Source organism: Callorhinus ursinus, unplaced genomic scaffold (genome assembly GCF_003265705.2).
Source record: "Callorhinus ursinus isolate GAN/ISIS: 27379988/994484 unplaced genomic scaffold, GSC_fseal_2.0 scaffold1, whole genome shotgun sequence".
Classification (NCBI taxonomy): domain Eukaryota; kingdom Metazoa; phylum Chordata; class Mammalia; order Carnivora; family Otariidae; genus Callorhinus; species Callorhinus ursinus.
The window spans coordinates 115,654,093-115,673,659 of NW_027397063.1; the positions used below are offsets into that span (position 1 = coordinate 115,654,093).

General features: G+C 40.3%; 1 protein-coding gene across 5 annotated transcripts in view; it reads right to left on the reverse strand.

Annotated features, from left to right (window-relative positions):
- The window catches only part of PCCB (propionyl-CoA carboxylase subunit beta), a 101,163-nt gene that overhangs the window by 61,836 nt on the left and 19,760 nt on the right, over window positions 1-19,567 (reverse strand). For all 5 annotated transcript variants that reach the window (XM_073899663.1, XM_025881861.2, XM_073899659.1 and 2 more), the window contains one exon: window positions 12,588-12,698. In XM_073899663.1, the coding sequence (XP_073755764.1) occupies window positions 12,588-12,698 (111 nt within the window). The remainder of the gene's footprint in view (window positions 1-12,587; window positions 12,699-19,567) is intronic.

A 19,567-nucleotide genomic window follows, 5' to 3' on the forward strand; every position in this document is an offset into this window, starting at 1 on the left:
ATATAACATTCTAAAAAATGCAAATTAGTTTATTGTGATAGGAAGCAGATGAATGGTTACCTGAAGACAGGGTCAAGAGGGAAGGAAGGATGGATTACAAGGATATATGAGGAAACTTTTGGAGGGGGGTTGGTTATGTTCCTTATCTTAATTGTGGTTATGGCTTCGCAGTTGTATACATGTGTCAAACTCAAACTACACAACTTAAATATGTGCAGTTCATCATAGAATTATATCTCAAAGTTGTTAAAAAAAAAAAAAAGTGGAACTGCAAAGAGCCAAGAATATCCCATACCACTTGAAGAAGAATAAGGAGGGACCACTTGCTGTACCAACTCTCAGTATTTGTCATACAGCCCCTGTCACGAAGACAGTGTGGTGCTGGTGCAGAGAGAAGTCAACAGATCCCAAAAGAGCTCAGTGAAATATTGATATATGGACGCTTGATTCATGATACAGGTGGCATTACACAGTAGGAAAGGATGCGCTTTTCAATAGAAGCCTCTCAGTCAACTAGGTAACTGTAGGAAAAAAATGAAACTAACCTCTATTTCATATTATGTGTAAACTTCAATTCCAACTAGACTGAAACGTAAATGTAAAAGGTAAAATAATAAAGCTTTTAGAAAAGAGAAATGATCTTCATGACTTTGGGGTAGAAAAAAGTTCAAGAACTAAGATACACTACCCATAAAGTACACATTTCACGGTGGTTCTCCTATCAAAAGAGCATAGAAGCCAGCTTGAAGGGTCTCCCGTTGGCTAAGTGAGGACAATTTGAGCGTGAAAACAAATAATGCTAGTAATGGATTAGAAACACCTGAGTAGAACAGGAAATCCAGAAACCCACTTAATAACAAATCCGCGAAATAAACAAATGCCCAAGGAAGCAGGGTTCTTCCTTAGGGTAGGATGCCAACTGATATGAAGCAAATGGTAGAGCTGGTAAATACCAATTTTGTAAAAATTGGTATTTGTCGTATAATGTCAAGTAGCCCCCTGGCATGGTCTCTATCTCCCAAAAAGTATTAATCAGTTACAAAAGAAAAAACAATAACCACACAGCAGAGAAACCAGACAACACCTTGAACAGTGATCAAATATCACCAGTGAAGGGCGGATGGACACCACTTGTCTCTAGATGTGTCATCTGAACAGGATACATCACTTACGTAGTAGACACACCGGGATACCTGATCTGAATCTAATCATGAGGAAACATGAGATAAACACCGCTGAGGAACGAGCTAATAATCTGTTTTGCAGCCTTCAAAAATGTCAGTGTCATAACAAAGTCTGAAGAGCTGGTGCAGATTAAAGGGAGCTCATTAGGACAGGACAAGTGAATGCAGCATGTGGTCCCCAAGTGGGTCCTTCACGGAAGAAAAAAAGTGCTATCAAGGACCTTATTGGGACAACGGACCAAACAGAATCTGAATGGCAGAGAGACTCGAGTATCATACAGGATAGATTATACATTGGGCACACATGAAACGAGTCTCAATAAATTTAAAAAGATGACAAAAACAGTTTGTATGATTTCAATTACAATGGGATGAAACTAGAAATAGAAGGAGAACTGGAAAATTCAAATATGTGGAAATTAAACATCACACTCTTTAAAAAAAAAACCACTGTGTCAAAGACAAAAATCAAGTGAAATTGGAAAATAACTTGAGACAAATGGAAGTGAAAACACAACATATAAAAATTTATCTGATACAATAAAAGCAGTGCTAAGAGGGAAAGTCATAGCTGTAAACACACTAAGGAAGAAGAAAGATCCCAAATAACCTAACTTTATACCTTCAGAAAAAAAGAATCAACTAAACCTAAAGTTAGCAGAAAGAAGAAAATAAAGATTAGAACAGAGCATGAAAAATAAAAGCTAGAAAGGCAAGATATAAATAGATACACACGTACACACACACACCCCCCCAATGGAACCACAAGTTCATTCTTCAAAAAGATTAGCAAAATCAACCTATCTTTTGTTAGATGGACTAAGAAAAAGAGACTCAAATTACTAAAATAAGAAATGAAAATGATATTACTACCAATTCTACAGAAATAAAAAGAGTACTATGAACAATTCTACACCAAATTGGATAACCTAGATGAAATGAACAATTCCTAGAAACAGCAACCTATAAGACTAATCAGTAACAGATGGCTTCACCAGTGAATTCTACCAAACATTTCAAGAAGGATTAAACAGCAATCCCTCTCAAACCCTTCCAAAAAAAATTAAAGAGGATGAAACACTTCCTAAGTGTTGGAAGGTCCACCATTACCTTAATGCCAAAGCCAAAGACAGAAAAGAAAGGTACAGATCAATATCCCATATAAATACTGATACAAAAATACTCAAAATACTGGCAAACCTAACTCAACATTTAAAAGAATTATACAGGGGCACCTGGGTGGCTCAGTCATTAAGCATCTGCCTTCGGCTCAGGTCATGATCCCAGGGTCCTGGGATTGAGCCCCACATCGGGCTCCCTGCTCGGCAGGAAGCCTGCTTCTCTCTCTCCTCCTGTTTGTGTTCCCTCTCTCGCTGTGTCTCTCTCTGTCAAATAATAAAATCTTAAAAAAATAAAATAAAATAAAAGAATTATACAACAAGACCAAATGGAATTTTTCCTGACATGTACGAATGGTCCAACACACAGACAGCAATGTAAAATACCTCAATAAACAAAGGGGGAAAAACTACATGCTCATCACAATCGATGTAGAAAAAGCATCTGACAAAATTCAACACCCTAGCATGATAAAAATACTCAGAAAACTAGAAACAGAAAGCATAATAAAGGCAATTTATGAAAAACCCACAGCTAGTATCATACTCCATGGTGAAAGACTGAAAGCTTTTCTTCTAAGTTCAGGTAACAAGGCAAGAAAGCCTACTTTCACCACTTCTAATCAACACAGTACTAGAAGTCCTAGCCAGAGCAATTAGACAAGAAAAAAGAAAAGACATACAAATCAGAAATGATGAAGTAAAATGATCTGTCTGCAGATGACATTTTATATGTAGAAAACTAAAGATTCCCCGGGGGGAAAAAAACAAAATGAACAAATTTTGTTCAAACAAAATGAACAAAGTTGCTGGATACAAAATTAGCTACATTGTAGACACCCTCTCAGTTGCCTGAATTGCTTGGACTCGAGGAGGGCTATCAGCTCTGGGTCCAGCACCCTTATTTCAGACTAAGATGAAAAAGGAGGCAATGACCACTGTCATTTAATGCATAGCTGAGAGTGGAGGTTTGGTTGCATCTAAATTCAAAAGCAAACTGAAAATTACATTCAACCACTTTTTTTTAGGAGAAAGAGGAGTCCAAGATGGTGGAGGAGTTGGAGACCTTAATTTCATCTGATCCTGGGAACTCAGCTAGATAGCTATCAAGTCATTCTGAACACCTGCGAACTCCATCAGAGATCAAAGAAAATAGCAGAAATTCTATGAACAGAAAAGTGACCACTTTCTGCAAGGTAAGAGCATGGAGAAGTGAATCTAAGGCAATATATGAGAAGACAGACTGTGGGGGATCAGGAGCCTCCATCAGCCGGCTACTGGCAAGTAAGAGAGCAATGGAGCACAAAAATCATAACTTTTAGAAGTCTGCTCCCATTTGAGACATTGCTCAGGCGGCTAAGCGGGGTAGAACCCTCTCTAGGACAGTGTGGTCTCAGGATCCTCGGGGTCACAGGAAGACTGGGGGAACCTGAGTGAGGCAAGCTCCCAGATATCAGAGCAGGGAAGCCGGCTGCAAACAGTGAGCCCAGAAGTGGGCTCTCAGCTCAGGGTTGCCATAAACTGTGATCCACAGCACAATTGGGCGACTAGTCTCCAAGCAGGGATCCAACAAGCAGCAGAAAAAGTGAGACCCCCCCCTTCCTCCCCCGGGAGGAGTGGCACAGGATCTGCAGGGTTTGGAGACTCAAAGCGGGGTCGCATGCCTGAGATAGAAACGCTCGGTCACAGGTTGGGTGAGCACTGAGTGTGGCCTGAGACCAGGGAGACAGGATTAATTGACTGCTTTCACTGAAGGCTCACTGAGGAATGGGGCCCCAAGCATTCAGCTCTGGGGCCAGAGATTGGGAGGCCACCATTTTCATTCTCGTCCTCTAAAGCTGTGCATAAAGCCTTCAAGGAACAAAAGTCACATAGAGCAAATTTAAGAAAACAGAAGATCATAGGGAAAGAGAGGAAAAAATAAAACAAGAGGAAACCAGATAGGGAGACAGACCATAAGAGACTCTTAATCACAGGAAATAAACTGAGGGTTGCTGGAGGAGATGGGGGTGGAGGGATGGGGTAACTGGGGGACAGACATTAAGGAGGGCACGTGATGTAATGAGCACTGGGTTTTATACAAGACTGATGAATCACAGACCGGTACTCTGAAAGCAATAATATATTACATGTTAATTAACTGAATTTAAATTTTAAAAAATATCAAAAAAAAAAAAACTTTTAAACTTTTTTTTTTTTTTTTTTTTTGGCACTGCAGTGAGTTAAGTATTCTGTCATTGTTAGCTTAGCAGTTTCCTTAGGTCTAATTCGGGTCACTAAAGGTGACACAAAGTTCCTCTGGGCTTACAGCATCATGCTGTATCATGATATGGTAGGTGCCAAGGAGGCCGCCCCAAAATGGGCCACTTTGACATAAAGATTATTTTAAGTTAAAAAGCAATCAAAATCCAGCAGATTCGGGAAAAGCTCTTTACCTCCCCTACAACTGCCTGAAAAGAATTGAGAGAGGATCTGCTCCAGAAGGAGCTATCACCATGGATAACTACATTACAATGAACTAGGTATGGTAGACAGGGAGGAACTTAACAAGGCCTGTGTGATCAAAGGCTTCAATGCCCCATTGTTTCTGAGTGGCCCAGCAAACATTTGTTTACCAAACATTTACTCTTTTTCATCTTCCTGCTCCTTAGCTCAGGACTATATATATATACCTCATTCTGCCTGTCTTTGGAATTTCCATGTCTGTATGGATTCCCTGTAGGTCTGAAATTAAATTTGATTTTCTCCTGCTTAAAAAAAAAAAAAAAGCTGCATTTTTATACAGCAACAACAAACAATCCGGAAAGGAAATTACAAAAACAATTTCATTTACAATAGCTTCTAAAAGAATGAAGTACTTAGGAATGACTTAACAAAAAAGGCACAAAATTTGTACACTGAAAACTATAAAACATCACTGAAAGAAATTTAAAAACTCACAAATAGAAAAACACCTCATATTCATGAGATTAAAGACTCAATACCGTTAAGATGTCAACACTACCAAAAACAATTTACAGATTCAATGCCATCCCTATCAAAACCACAATGACTTTTCTTGCAAAAATAGAAAAACCCATCCTAAAATTGATGAGGAATCTCAGAGAACTCAGTATAACCAAAACAATCTTGAAAAAGAACAAAGTTGGAGGGCTCACACTTCCTTGACTTCCTTGACTTCAAAACCTACTACAAAGCTAGAGAAATCAAAACAGTGTGGTAGAGGCTTGAAGACATATAGACCAGCCAAACAACATAAAGAGCCCAGAAATGAACCCTCATATATATGCTCAAATGGTTTGGCAATGATATTTATACCATCCAATGGAGAAAGGACAGTCTTTTCAATGAATGGTGATGGGAAAACGTCATATTCACATGCAAAAGAATGAAGTTGGACTTTATGTTATACCATATACAAAATTAACTGAAATAGGATCAAAAGCCTACAAGTAAGAGCTAAAAGCATAACACTTAGGAAACAGGGGCAAAAATCTCATGACACTGGATCTGGCAAGACTTCTTAGATATAGACAAAAATGCAGAGGCAACATAAGATAATAAACTGGACTTAATCAAAATTACAATTTTTTTTTTAAGATTTTATTTATTTGACAGAGAGACAAAGAGCGAGAGAGGGAATACAAAGCAGGGGGAATGGGAGAGTGAGAAGCAGACTTCCCAATGAGCAGGGAGCCTGATGTGGGGCTTGATCCCAGGACCCTGGGATCATGACCTGAGCCAAAGGCAGACACTTAACGACTGAGCCACCCAGGTGCCCCTCAAAATCACAATCTTATACAAAGGACACTACCAACAGAACGAAAAGGCAGCCCACAGATTGGGAGAAAATATTTGCAAATCATGTATCTGTTAAGTGACTAATATACAGAATATTTATTTTTAAATAAAACTTTTAAAAACTTTTAAAAACTCCTACAACTCAGGGCGCCTGGGTGGCTCATCTGTTAAGTGTCTGCCTTCGGCTCAGGTCATGATCCCAGGGTCCTGGGATCAAGCCCCGCATCAGGCTCCCTGTTCGGCGGGAAGCCTGCTTCTCTCTCTCCCACTCTCCCTGCTTGTGTTCCCTCTCTCGCTGTGTCTCTCTCTGTCAAATAAATAAAATCTTTAAAAAAAAAAAAAAAACCTCCTATAACTCAACAACAAAAAGTAATTCAAAAATTGACAGGGGCCTAAGCAACATTTTTCTAGATATATCTCCTCAGGCAAAAGAAACAAAAGCAAAAATAAACTACTGGGACTACATCAAAACAAAAAAAGCAGGCACGTGGGTGGCTCAGTTGGTTAAGCAACTGCCTTTGGCTCAGGTCACAGTCCTGCAGTCCCAGGATCAAGTCCCGCATCAGGCTCCCTGCTCAGCAGGGAGTCTGCTTCTCCCTCTGACCCTCCCCCCCCCATATGTTCTCGCTCTCTTTAACAAAAACTAAAAAAAAAAAAAAAAAAAAGTTATTTTAAAAAAAAACTTTTGCAAAGCAAAGGAAATGATCAAAACAAAAAGGCAACATACTGAATCGGAGAAAATATTTACAAATGATGTGTCTGATAAGGGGTTAATATCCAAAACAAAACTCAACACCAAAATAATCCCACTGAAAATGGGCAGAAGATATGAACAGACATTTCTCCAAAGAAGACATCCAGATGGCCAACAGACACATGAAAAGATGCTCAACATCACTCTTCATCAGGGAAATGCAAACCAAAACCACAATGAGATGTCACCTCACACGTGTCAGAATGGCTAATAAAATTATGAATGAAAGGGGAGAGAGCATGACTAACACCAAGGAAATAGAAAGAAATAGAAAAAAAAAAAACCTGGAAGAAATGCATGCCTTCCTGGAAACCTATAAACTACCAAGAGTGAAACAGGAAGAAATTGACAATCGGAATAGACCAATAACCAGTAACAAAATTGAAGCAGTGATCAAAAAACCTCCCAAAAAACAAGAGTCCAGGGCCTGATGGATTCCCAGGGGAATTCTATCAAACATTCAAAGGAGAAATAATACCTAGTCTCCTGAAGCTGTTTCAAAAAATAGAAACAGAAAGAAAACTTCCAAACTCATGCTATGAGGCCAGCATTACCTTGATCTCAAAACCAGGCAAAGATCCCATCAAAAAGGAGAATTACAGACCAATATCCCTGATAAATACGGATGCCAAAATTCCCAACAAGATCCTTGCTAATAGGCTCCAACAGTACATTAAAAGGATTATCCATCACGACCAGGTGGGATTTATTCCTGGGATGCAAGGGTGGTATGACATTCGCAAATCAATCAATGTGACAGAACACATTAATAGGATAAGAGACAAGAACCATCTGATCCTCTCAATTGATGCAGAAAAAGCCTTTCACAAAATACAGCATCCTTTCCTGATTAAAACTCTTCAGAGTGTAGGAATAGAGGGAACATTCCTCAATTTCATAAAAACCATCTATAAAAAGCCCACAGCAAATATCATTCTCAATGGGGAAAAGCCTCACAGCTTTTCCCTTAAGATCAGGAACACGACAAGAATGCCCACTCTCACCACTATTGTTCAACATAGTACTAGAAGTCCTAACATCAGCAATCTGACAACAAAAAGAAATAAAAGGTATTCAAACTGGCAAAGAAGAAGTCAAACTCTCTCTCTTTGCAGATGACATGATACTTTATGTGGAAAACACAAAAGACTCCACCCCCAAATTACTAGAACTTATACAGCAATTCAGTAATGTGGCAGGGTACAGACACACAAACCAATAGAGCAGAATCAAGAGCCCAAAAGTAAACCCTCATATACACTGTCAACTAATATTTGACAAGGGAGCCAAGAATATTCAACGAGAAGAGAGCTATGGCTCTTCAATAAATGATCTTAGGGGCACCTGGGTGGCTCAGGTCATGATCCCGGAGTCGTGGGATCAAGTCCCTCGTCGGGGTCCCTGCTCAGCAGGGAGTCTGCTTCTCCCTCTACCCCTCCCCCATGCTTGTGATCTCTCTCTCTCTGACTCTTACTCTCTCTCTCTCAAATAAATAAAATCTTAAAAAAATAAAAAAATAAATATTTTGGGAAAACTGGATCACTACAGGCAAAAGAATGCAAAAGAATCACTACAGGCAAAAAGACCATATATTCAGCTGGTCACAAAAATTAACTCAAAATGGATTAAAGATTTAAAGACCTGAAACCATAAAACTCTTAGAAGAAAACACAGGGAGGGGTGCCTGGGTGGCTCAGTCAAGTGCCTTCAGTTTAGGTCTTGACCCCAGAGGGTCCTGGGATCGAGCCCCGCATAGGGCTCCCTGTTCAGCAGGAGCCTGCTTCTCCCTCTCCCTCTGCCCCTCCTCTGCTTGTGCACTCTCCCTCGCTCACTCTCTCAAATAAAATCTTTAAAAAAAAGAAAACATAGGGAACAATTTTATGGATATGACACCAAAAGCATAAGCAACAAAAGCAAAAATTAACAAGTAGGACATCAAACTAAATAAAAAGCTTCTACAGAGCAAAAGAAAATCAACAAAATGAAAAGGCAACCTACTGAATGAGAGAAAATATTTGCAAATCATATATCTGAAAAGAGGTTAATATCAAAAATATTTAAAGAACACCTACAACTCAATAACAACTACAGTAAAAATCCAAAATGGTAATTATGTGAAGTGAAAAATGTGTTAACTGACCTTATTGTGATAAACATTTTACAATATATGTCTGTATAAAGCTATCACATTGTATACTTTAAACTTACACAGTGTTATATGACAACTATATCAATAAAGCTAGAAAAAAACTTTTAATGAACAGAAGATCTCAATAGACATTTCTCCAAGGAAGACCTACAAAAGGTCAACAAGTATATGAAAAAATACAACATCACTAATCATCAGGGAAACGTAAATCAAAACCAAAAGGAGGTAGCACCTCAACCTGTTAGAATGGCTATTATCAAAAAGACAAGAAATAAGTGTTGGCAAGAATGTGGAGGAAAGGGAACCCTTGTGCACCACTGGGAATGTAAATGAATACAGCCACTATGGAAAACAGTAGGGAAGTTCCTCAAAAAATTAAAAAATTATCATATGATCCAATAATTCTACTTTTGGATATATATACACAAAGGAAACCATCAACAAAACTAAAAGACAACCTACTAAATGGGAAAAGATATTTGAAAATGACATATCTGATAAAGGGTTAGTATCTAAAATACATGAAGAACTGACAGAACTCAACACCCCCAAAACAAATAACCCAAACAAAAAAATGGGCAGAAGTAATGAACAGACATTTCTCCAAAGAAGACATACAGATGGCTAACAGACACATGAAAAGATGTTCAACATCACTCATCTTCAGGGAAATGCAAATCAAAACCACAATGAGATATCACCTCACACCTATCAGAATGGCTAAAATCAAAAACACAAGAAACAAGTGTTGGCGAGGATGTGGAGAAAAAGGAACTCTTGTGCACTGTCAGTGGGAATGCAAACTGGTGCAGTCACTGTGGAAAACAGTATGGAGGTTCCTCAAAAAATTTTTTAAAAACTACCCTATGATCCAGTAATCATACTACCAAAGAATACAAAAACACTAATTCAAAGGGATATATGTACCCCTAGGTTTATTGCAGCATTATTTACAATAGCCAAATTATGGAAACAGCCCCCAAATGTCCATGATTGATGAATGGATAGTGATACACACACACACACACACACACACACACACACACACACACACACACAGGAATATTATTCAGCCATAAAAAAGAATGAAATCTTGCCATTTGTGACAACGTGGGTAGAGTTAGAGTATAAGGCTAAGTGAAATAAGTCAGTCAGAGAAAAACAAATACCATATGATTTCACTCATATGTGGAATTTAAGAAACAAAACAAATGAACAAAGGGAAAAAAAGACAAGCCAAAAAACAGACTCTTAACTATAAAGAACAGATGGTTCCTAGAGGGGAGATGGGTGGGGGATGGGTGAAATAGGTGAAGGGGATTAAGAGTGCACTTATTTTGAAGAGCACTGAGTAATATATGGAATTGTTGAATCGCTATATTGTACACCTGAAACTAAATAACACTGTGTGTTAACTACATTAGAATTAAAATTTTTTTAAAAGAAAATGAAATCAAGATCTCAGATATTTGTACTCCCATGTTCACTGCACCTTATTTACAAAAGCCAAGATACGAAAACAACCTAAGTGTCCAGCAACGGATGAATGGATAAAGAAAATGCAATACAGACATTATTCAGTCATGACAAAGAAGGAAATCCTGCCATTCGCGACAACATGGGTGGACCATGAAAGCATTTCACTCATGGCTAATTATTACCCGTGTATAAATGCATGTGCTAAGTGAAATAAAATCACAAAGAGAACGACAGGTAATGTATGATCTCACTTATGTGTGGAATGTAAAAAGCCGAACTCATAAAAACAGTAGAATGGTGGTTACCAGGGGCTGGGGACTGGAGGAAATGGGGAGGTGCTGGTGAAAGGTGTAAACTTACAGTTATAAGATGAATAAGTTCTGGGGATCTCATGTACAGCATAGTGATTCCTACTGTTAATGCTGTATTATATACTTGACAATTGCTAGGAGAGGAGATCTTAATATGTTCTCACCACAAAAAAGAAATGGTAATCATCTGAGATGACAGAGGTGCTGGCTAACTAACAGTAGGGTTAGCAAGGGACACCAAGAAGGCTGGAGAGGTGAGAAGAAATGCCAGAGAAGACAGAGTGGAAGCAAAGGAAAACGAATGTTGCTAATACTCTGAGGAAAATGCATGTTAAAGATCACTGACAGTGACACAGAAATCACTGATGACCTTAAAAAAAAAAAAAAAAGCTTTTAGTGGAGTGAGGGGGTAGAGCCAAATTGGAATGTGTTAAGGAAAGAATGGGAAGATAGGAATAGGGCAATAGTCACAGGGAGACGCAGACTAGGGGCGGGCTTTTGTGGTTGTTTTGAAGATAGGAAATACCTGAACAGGGGAGAGTTCTGATGAGAGGACCCAGTACCAAGGGAGAGGCTGAAGATGGTAGATAGAAGAGAATGGACAGAAGGCTGGCTACTGACAAGGTATGAAAAGTCGCAGTCCATGATAGGCACAAATGTAGGAAGAGGGGGAGAGAAGGGACTTAGCCAAAGGAACTGCCACCTCTGTTCCCAGCAGGAAGAGGAGGACTGGGTGAGCTCAGGAAGGTACTGTATATATCAATTTCGTAGGCAAGGTAGAGGGAGTTCTGCTTTGTTCAGGAAGAGATGTGGTCATCTGAATTTTTAAAGTTTTTTTTTTATTATTATTCATTTGAGACACAGAGATACTGAGAGAGAGAGAGCATGAACAGGGGGAGAGGCAGAGGGAGAGGGAGAAGCAGGCTCCCCGCTGAGCCAGGAGCTAGATGTGGGGCTCGATACCAGGACTCTAGGAACATGACCTGAGCTGAAGGCAGACGCTTAACCATCTGAGCCTCCCAGGTGACCCGATCATCTGAATTTTTAAAGCCCACCCCTATTGAACATATAGGTTGCTTTCAGTCTGTCACTAAGAACAGAATATCTGGATCAAAGAGTAAGCACTTTTCAAACTTTCTCAATTCCTACTGCCAAACTACGCTCAAGAAAAAGGTGTTCCCTATTTACATTCCCTCTATTTACAGCGTTCTCCTCATATTGGAGGACTATCTTTACCTCCCCCCCCAAATCTGTCTTGGCATTTATTGCTCATTATTATTAAATATATTTTATGAGGAAAGACTAATTTTTTAAAAAGGTATCAAGTTAAAGTAATTACCCATGTATAAATGCAAGTAGGCCTCATTTAAAATTAGAAATCTCATTCCAGCCAAATTATGTACTAAAGATAAAGCACCTCTCAAAATGAAGTTAGAGATCAGATTTACCATTATAGACAATATGTAATGAAATGGCAAACAGCCGAAGAAATAAAGGTAGGACATAAGAAACAACTTCCCAATAAAGTAGATTACAGAAAAGAATCATTTGCAATTCAAATCAACAAGTAAAATCACCCACCAATGAAGTACACAAGCACATTCTGCCACAGAAGTCCCACGAGCTACAGACTTCATGCCAAAACCTTCTCTCCATTAAGACTTTTATCATTACTATGCTGAGAGCAGTGATAATGCAGATATCCCAGATCTAGGTCAGGAACTATTTTTATTGCAGGTGAGTTACTACACAATTCTCAAAGGGCAGGAGAAACAGGCCCTTCTTTCTTACCTTTACCATGAACGTGAAATCAGTTAAAGCAGGAGAATACACAGCCCCACCAGCACACGGGCCCATGATCAGAGAAATCTGAGGGATGACTCCAGATGCCAGGACGTTCCTCTGCCAAAAGAGAAAGGCAAGGCATGTGGTTACAGAGGTATTCAAGGCACTACTTGCAGAAAGATAAAGGCAGTAATAAAATTACATTTGGCTTTTAGTCACAGAAATTCTGTGCTGGAGGCAAGAGACCTAATCAGTACAGGTTCTCCCAAAATTATATACAGTTTCTCCCCATAACAGGTGGGATGGTTGGCTTATTACTTTCTGTGGCAAATACCCTCTCTCCACTCCTTGGCAGTAGTTTCCCAAAAGCTCCAACAGGACATAAGCTCAGAGAGACTCCATTCACTCTTACCCCAGCTCCAAACACACCTCAGGCCTAGCACCCCTATGCACAAAGCTGGCTGAAAAAATGAATGAAAATCTTAGGCGGAATATACGGGGCCAACACTTATCCTGGAGCCAGGACCTCTGTTTAGAGCCCTTCACACCCACCAGAGGGTACTCAGCAGTTACAAGGCAAGGCGAAGAGGTGGGTGCTACTTTACTCTGAGTCTTCAATGTCTGCCCACCTCTAGGCAGGGCATATGGGGAAAGGGAGGTAGCAGGAGCCAGGAAGGCTCAATGGGGACAGAGGTATGTGAAGGGCCAAGCCACAGGCCACCTCCTGGGAAAGAAAAAAAAAAATGGGGTCTGGAAGACCCAGGCAAGATGATAAAGTCCAATGACTCCTTGCCCAACCCCCAACTTTTTTCCTTCCTCTGGGTTCCATCAGCATAAGAGAAGCATGTCCACTTTTAGCCATTTCTTGGTTCTGAGTCCAATATCTATAAATCATAGGACATAGCTGAGGACAGTACAAAAAGCCAAAGCCATCTATAGAGGATTCTGGGAAGATGGCAGAGAGGGAAGCACCAGGAATCTGTCCTCACCTAGACAACAACTGCACTGACATAATCTGTCTGATAAAACTTTTTGAAACTCTTGTCTATTGAAGGCTTCCAACTCCCAGCAGAAAATCTGGAGAATAAACTGTGGTTAATTCCAGTCCATTTTAGCTCTTAGCACAATAGCAGCTCCTCATCCACTGCCCCCTAGCCACAAGGCAAGCAGCTGGACATATATTCCTGGAGCAGCTACACAGGGCTTTCAGGAGCCAGCGTGGGCGAAAAGCACTCCATCCTCCAAATATGAGGGATCATCCACTGGTGATTCTGGTTACAGAGATGTCGTTAGAGAGGTAGGTGGCCATTGTTGTACTTCCTTAACCAACCGCTGCAAGCCCCTGCCCCTGCAGCCCAGTATCACTAACCATTAGGTAAATACAAACCATAACTAGAATGGGGTACCACAACACAAACAACTGGGATGGCCACTACCAAACAGGAAACAAGTAATATTGGTGAGGATATGGAGAAATTGGAACTTTTGAACATTACTGGTGGGAATGTAAACTGGTACAGCCACTGTGGAAAACAGCATAGAGGTTCCTCAAAAATTTAAAAATTATCATGTGATCCTAGAATTCCACTTCTGGCAATATACCAAAAAGAATGGAAACCAGGATCTCAAAGAGATATCTGTACACCCACATTCACAGCAACATTACTCACAATAACTGAAACACAGAAGCAACCCAAGTGCCCATCGATGGATGAATGAATAAGCAAAATGTGGTATGTATATACAGTGGAATATTAGCCTTAAAAAGGAAAAACTTCCTGTCACGTGCTACAACATGGATAAACCTTAAGAACATTAGGTGAAGTGAAATAAGCCATTCACAAAAACACAAAATACAAAATGATTCCATGAAAGCTGGTGCAGCCACTCTGGAAAACAGTATGGAGGTTCCTCAAAAAGTTGAAAATATAACTACCCTATGACCCAGCAAACGCACTACTAGGTTTATACCTCAAAGATACAAATGTAGTGGGGCACCTGGGTGGCTCAGTTGTTAAGCATCTGCCTTCGGCTAGGGTCATGATCCCAGGGTCCTGGGATGGAGCCCCGCACTAGGCTCCCTACTCCGCGGGGAGCCTGCTTCTCCCTCTCCGACTCCCCCTGCTTGTGTTCCCTCTTTCGCTGTGTCTCTCTCTGTCAAATAAATAAAATCTTTAAAAAAAAAAAAAAAGACGCAAACGTAGTGATCTGAAGGGGCACCTGCACCCCAATGTTTACAGCAGCAAATGTCCACAGTAACCAAACTATGAAAAGAGCCCAGATGTCACTCAACAGATGGATAAAGAAGATGTGGCGTGTGTGTGTGTGTGTGTGTGTGTGTGTACAAACACAATGGAATACTACTCAGCCATCAAAAAGAATGAAATCTTGACATCTGCAACGACATGGATGAAACTGAACGGTATTATGCTAAGGGAAAATAAGTCAATCAGAGTAAGACAACTATCATATGATTTCACTCATACGTGGAATTTAAGAAACAACAGAGGAGCACAGAGGAAGGGGGGGCAGGAAACCAAGACTTAATCAGAGAAGAAGGCAAACCTTAAGAGACTCTTAACTATAGGAAACAAACTGAGGGCTGCTGGAGGGGAGGTGGGTGGGGGGCTAGGGTAACAGGGTGATGGGCATTAAGAAGGGCACATGATGTAATGAGCACTGGGTGTTATATGCAACTGATGAATCACTGAATGCTACCTCTGAAACTAACAATACACTGTATGTTAATTAATTGAATTTAAAAATACAGTATGATTCCACTTATATAAGGTACTTAGTCAAAATCACACAGAAAAAAGTAGAATGGTGATTGCCAGGAGGGAATAATAGGGAGAAACTGTTTAATGGGTATAGAGTTCCAGTTTCTTTTCCTTCTTTTAAATATTTTTCTAAGTTTATTTTTTTAGTAATCTCCACCCAATATGGAGCTTGAACTCACAACCACAATATCAACAGTCGCATGCTCTTCCAACTGAGCCAGCAAGGTGCCCCCAGAGTTCCAGTTTTGCAAGATGAATAGTTACAGAGATGAATACTGGTTATGGTTGCACATTATGGATGTATTTTATACCACTGGATGTACATTTAAAAATGGTTAAATTGGGAGAGGCAGAGCAAGACGGCGGAGGAGTAGGAGACCTGGGTTTCGTCCGGTCTCAGGAATTCAGCTGAATAGGGATCAAACCATTCTGAACACCTACAAACTCAAAAGGAGATCGAAGAGAATATCAACAACTCTCTGAACAGAAAAGCGACCACTTACTGGAAGGTAGGACGCGAAGAAGTGAACCCGAGGCGATATTCGGGAGGATAGACGGTGGGGGAGGGGGCCTCCGTCGGCCGCTTCTGGCAAGTGATAGATAGAGCCACGGAGCACAAAATCAGAACTTACAGAAGTCGGCTCCGCTGAGAGACATCACTCCAGTGGCTAAGCGGGAGGTGGAACCCTCGCGGGACAGTGTGGTCTCAGGACCCTCAGGGTCACAGAAAGACCAGGGGTGACTGAGTGCGGCAGAGCTCCCAGGTATTGGAGTGGGGTAGCCGGCTGCAAAGACAGAGCCGAGGCGCGGGCTCTCAGCTCGGGGTTGCCATAAACTGTGATCCGCGAAACAGGTGGGCCACTGCTCCTCCAGCAGGGACACAACGAGGGGCAGAGCCGGGGAGACTACCCTTCCTCCCCCGAGAGGAGTGGCGCGGAACCGCACCGCAGGCATCTGCTGGGTTTGGAGACTCCACATGGGTCGGGTGCCAGAGATAGAAACGCTCGGTCACAGGCCGGTTGACCACGAAGTGCGGCCGGAGACCGCGGACACGGGAGTGACTACTTTTCTCTGGGGGCGCACTGAGGAGCGGGACCCTGAGTTCTCAGCTCCTCCGGGGCAGAGATTGGGAGGCCACCATTTTCACTCTGGTCCTCCAAGGCTGTACCAAGAGCTTGCAGGGAACAAAAGCTCCAGAGAGCAAACCCCAGCACACTGTTTAGCCCGGAATGACAAGGGCGGGGCAATTCTGCTTCCGGCAAAGACCTTTGGGAACCACAGCAACAGGCCCCTCCCCCAGAAGATCAGCAGGAACAGCCAGCAAGCCAAAACCAAGTTTACTGATCAAGGAGAACGGGAGAACTCCAGCGCTAGGGGAATACTGCACATAGAATTCATGGCTTTTTTACCATGATTCATTAGTTTTTCAAAGTTAGTTTTTTTAACTGGTTTTTTTTTTGAATTTTTTTTCCCTTTTTCAACCAACATCTTATCAAACCCTTTTTTAAAAAAATTTTTATTTTTCATTTTTAGAGTCATATTTTATCACTTCATAGTAGTTACCCTTATTTTTGGCACACACACATATATATATATGTATACATACATATATATATAAGCTGTTCTCTAAAATTTTGAGATAGTTTCTTCCAACAGATCAAAATATACCCTAAATCACTAGTGTATGGCTTTGTTCTAGTCTCCTGCCTGATCACATTCTCTCCCTTTTTTCTTTCTTTCTTCTTTGTTTTTTAATCTTCTTTCTTTTTTCAAACTTATCAATTCCTTTTATAAAATCTTTTATAATTTTCATCTTTACACTCATCTTCCATCCCTTCATTGTATCAACCCTTATTTTGTACATATACACGTCTTTCTTCCTTTAAAATATCAGGAGGCACTTTCTTCTAACAGACCAAAATACGCACAAAATCTAGTGTGTGCCACTGATCTATGCACTAGCCTGATCATATTTGATCATATTCTTTTTTGTTTTGTTCTGTTTTTGTTTGTTTTTATCTTTTTCTTTTTTTCTTTTTTTTCCTCTTTTTTTCTTTCTTTCCCTTTCTTTTCCTCTGGTTTCAGGTCTTTTCTGATTTCTATAGAGTAATATTTGCTGGGGACGTTGCTAACCTGTTAGCATTTTGTTCTCTCATTCATCTATCCTCCTCTGGACAAAATGACAAGACGAAAAAAATCACCTCAGCAAAAAGAACAATAGGTAGTACCGTCTGCCAGGGACCTACTCAATACGGACATTAGTACGATGTCAGACCTAGAGTTCAGAATCGTAACTTTAAAGATACTAGCTGGGCTTGAAAAAAGCGTGGAAGTTATTAGAGAAACCCTCTCTGGAGAAATAAAAGAACTAAAATCTAACCAAGTCGAAATCAAAAAGGCTATTAATGAGGTGCAATCAAAAATGGGGGCACTAACTGCTAGGATAAACGAGGCAGAAGAGAGAATCAGCGATATAGAACACCAAATGATGGAAAATAAAGAGGCTGAGAAAAAACTACTAGATCACAAGGGCAGAATTCGAGACATAAGCAATACGGTAAAATGAAAAAACATTAGAATAATTGGGATCCCAGAAGAATAAGAAAGAGAGAGAGGGGCAGAAGGTATATTGGAGCAAATTATAGCAGAGAACTTCCCTAATGTGGGGAAGGAGACAGGCATCAAAATCCAGGAGGCACACAGAACCCCTCTCAAAATCAATAAAAATAGGTCAACACCCCAACATCTAATAGTAAAACTTACGAGTCTCAGAGACAAAGAGAAAAACCTGAAAGCAGCTTGGGAGAAGAGATCTGTAACCTGTAATGGTAGAAACATTAGATTGGCAACAGACCTATCCACAGAGACCTGGCAGGCCAGAAAGGACTGGCATGATATCTTCACAGCACTAAACGAGAAAAATATGCAGCCAAGAATACTATATCCAGCTAGGCTGTCATTGTAAATAGAAGGAGAGATAAAAAGCTTCCAGGACAAACAAAAACTAAAGGAATTTGCAAACACGAAACCAGCCCTACAAGAAACATTTAAAGGGGTCCTCTAAGCAAAGAGAAAGCCTAAAAGCAGCATAGACCAGAAAGGAACACAGACAATAATACAGTCACAGTCACCTTACAGGCAATACAATGGCACTAAATTCATACCTTTCAATAGTTACCCTGAATGTAAATGGGCTCAATTCCCCAATCAAAAGACACAGGCTATCAGACTGGATTAAAAAACAAGACCCATCAATATGCTGTCTGCAAGAGACTCATTTTAGACCCAAAGCCACCCCCAGATTGAAAGTGAGGGGGTGAAAAACCATTTACCATGCTAATGGACACCAAAAGAAAGCTGGGGTGGCAACCCTTATTTCAGACAAATTAGATTTTAAAACAAAAACTGTAATAAGAGATGAGGAAGGACACTATATCCTACTTAAAGGGTCTATCCAACAAGAAGATCTAACAATTGTAAATATCTATGCCCCTGACATGGGAGCAGCCAATTAATAACAAAAGCAAAGAAACACACTGACAATACAATAATAGTGGGGGACTTTAACACCCCCCTGAATGGACAGATCATCTAAGCAAAAGATCAACAAGGAAATAAAGACTTTAAATGAAACACTGGACCAAATGGACTTCACAGACATATTCAGAACATTCCATCCCAAAGCAACGGAATACACATTCTTCTCTAGTGCCCATGGAACATTCTCCAGAACTGATCACATCCTAGGTCACAAATCAGGTCTCAAGTGGTACCAAAAGATTGGGATCATTCCCTGCATATTTTCAGACCACAATGCTTTGAAACTAGAACTCAATCACAAGAGGAAAGTCGGAAAGAACTCAATTACATGGAGGCTAAAGAGCATGCTACTAAAGAATGAATGGCTCAACCAGGAAATTAAGAAGTAAAAAAATTCATGGAAACCAATGAAAATGAAAACACAACTGTTCAAAATCTTTGGGATACAGCAAAGGCAGTCCTAACAGGAAAGTATATAGCAATACAAGCCTTTCTCAAGAAACAAGAAAGGTCTCAAATACACAACCTAACCCTACACCTAAAGAAGTTAGAGAAAAAACAGCAAATAAAGCCTAAACCCAGCAGGAGAAGAGAAATAATAAAGATCAGGGCAGAAATCAATGAACTAGAAACCAAAAGAACAGTAGAACCGATCAACAAAACTAG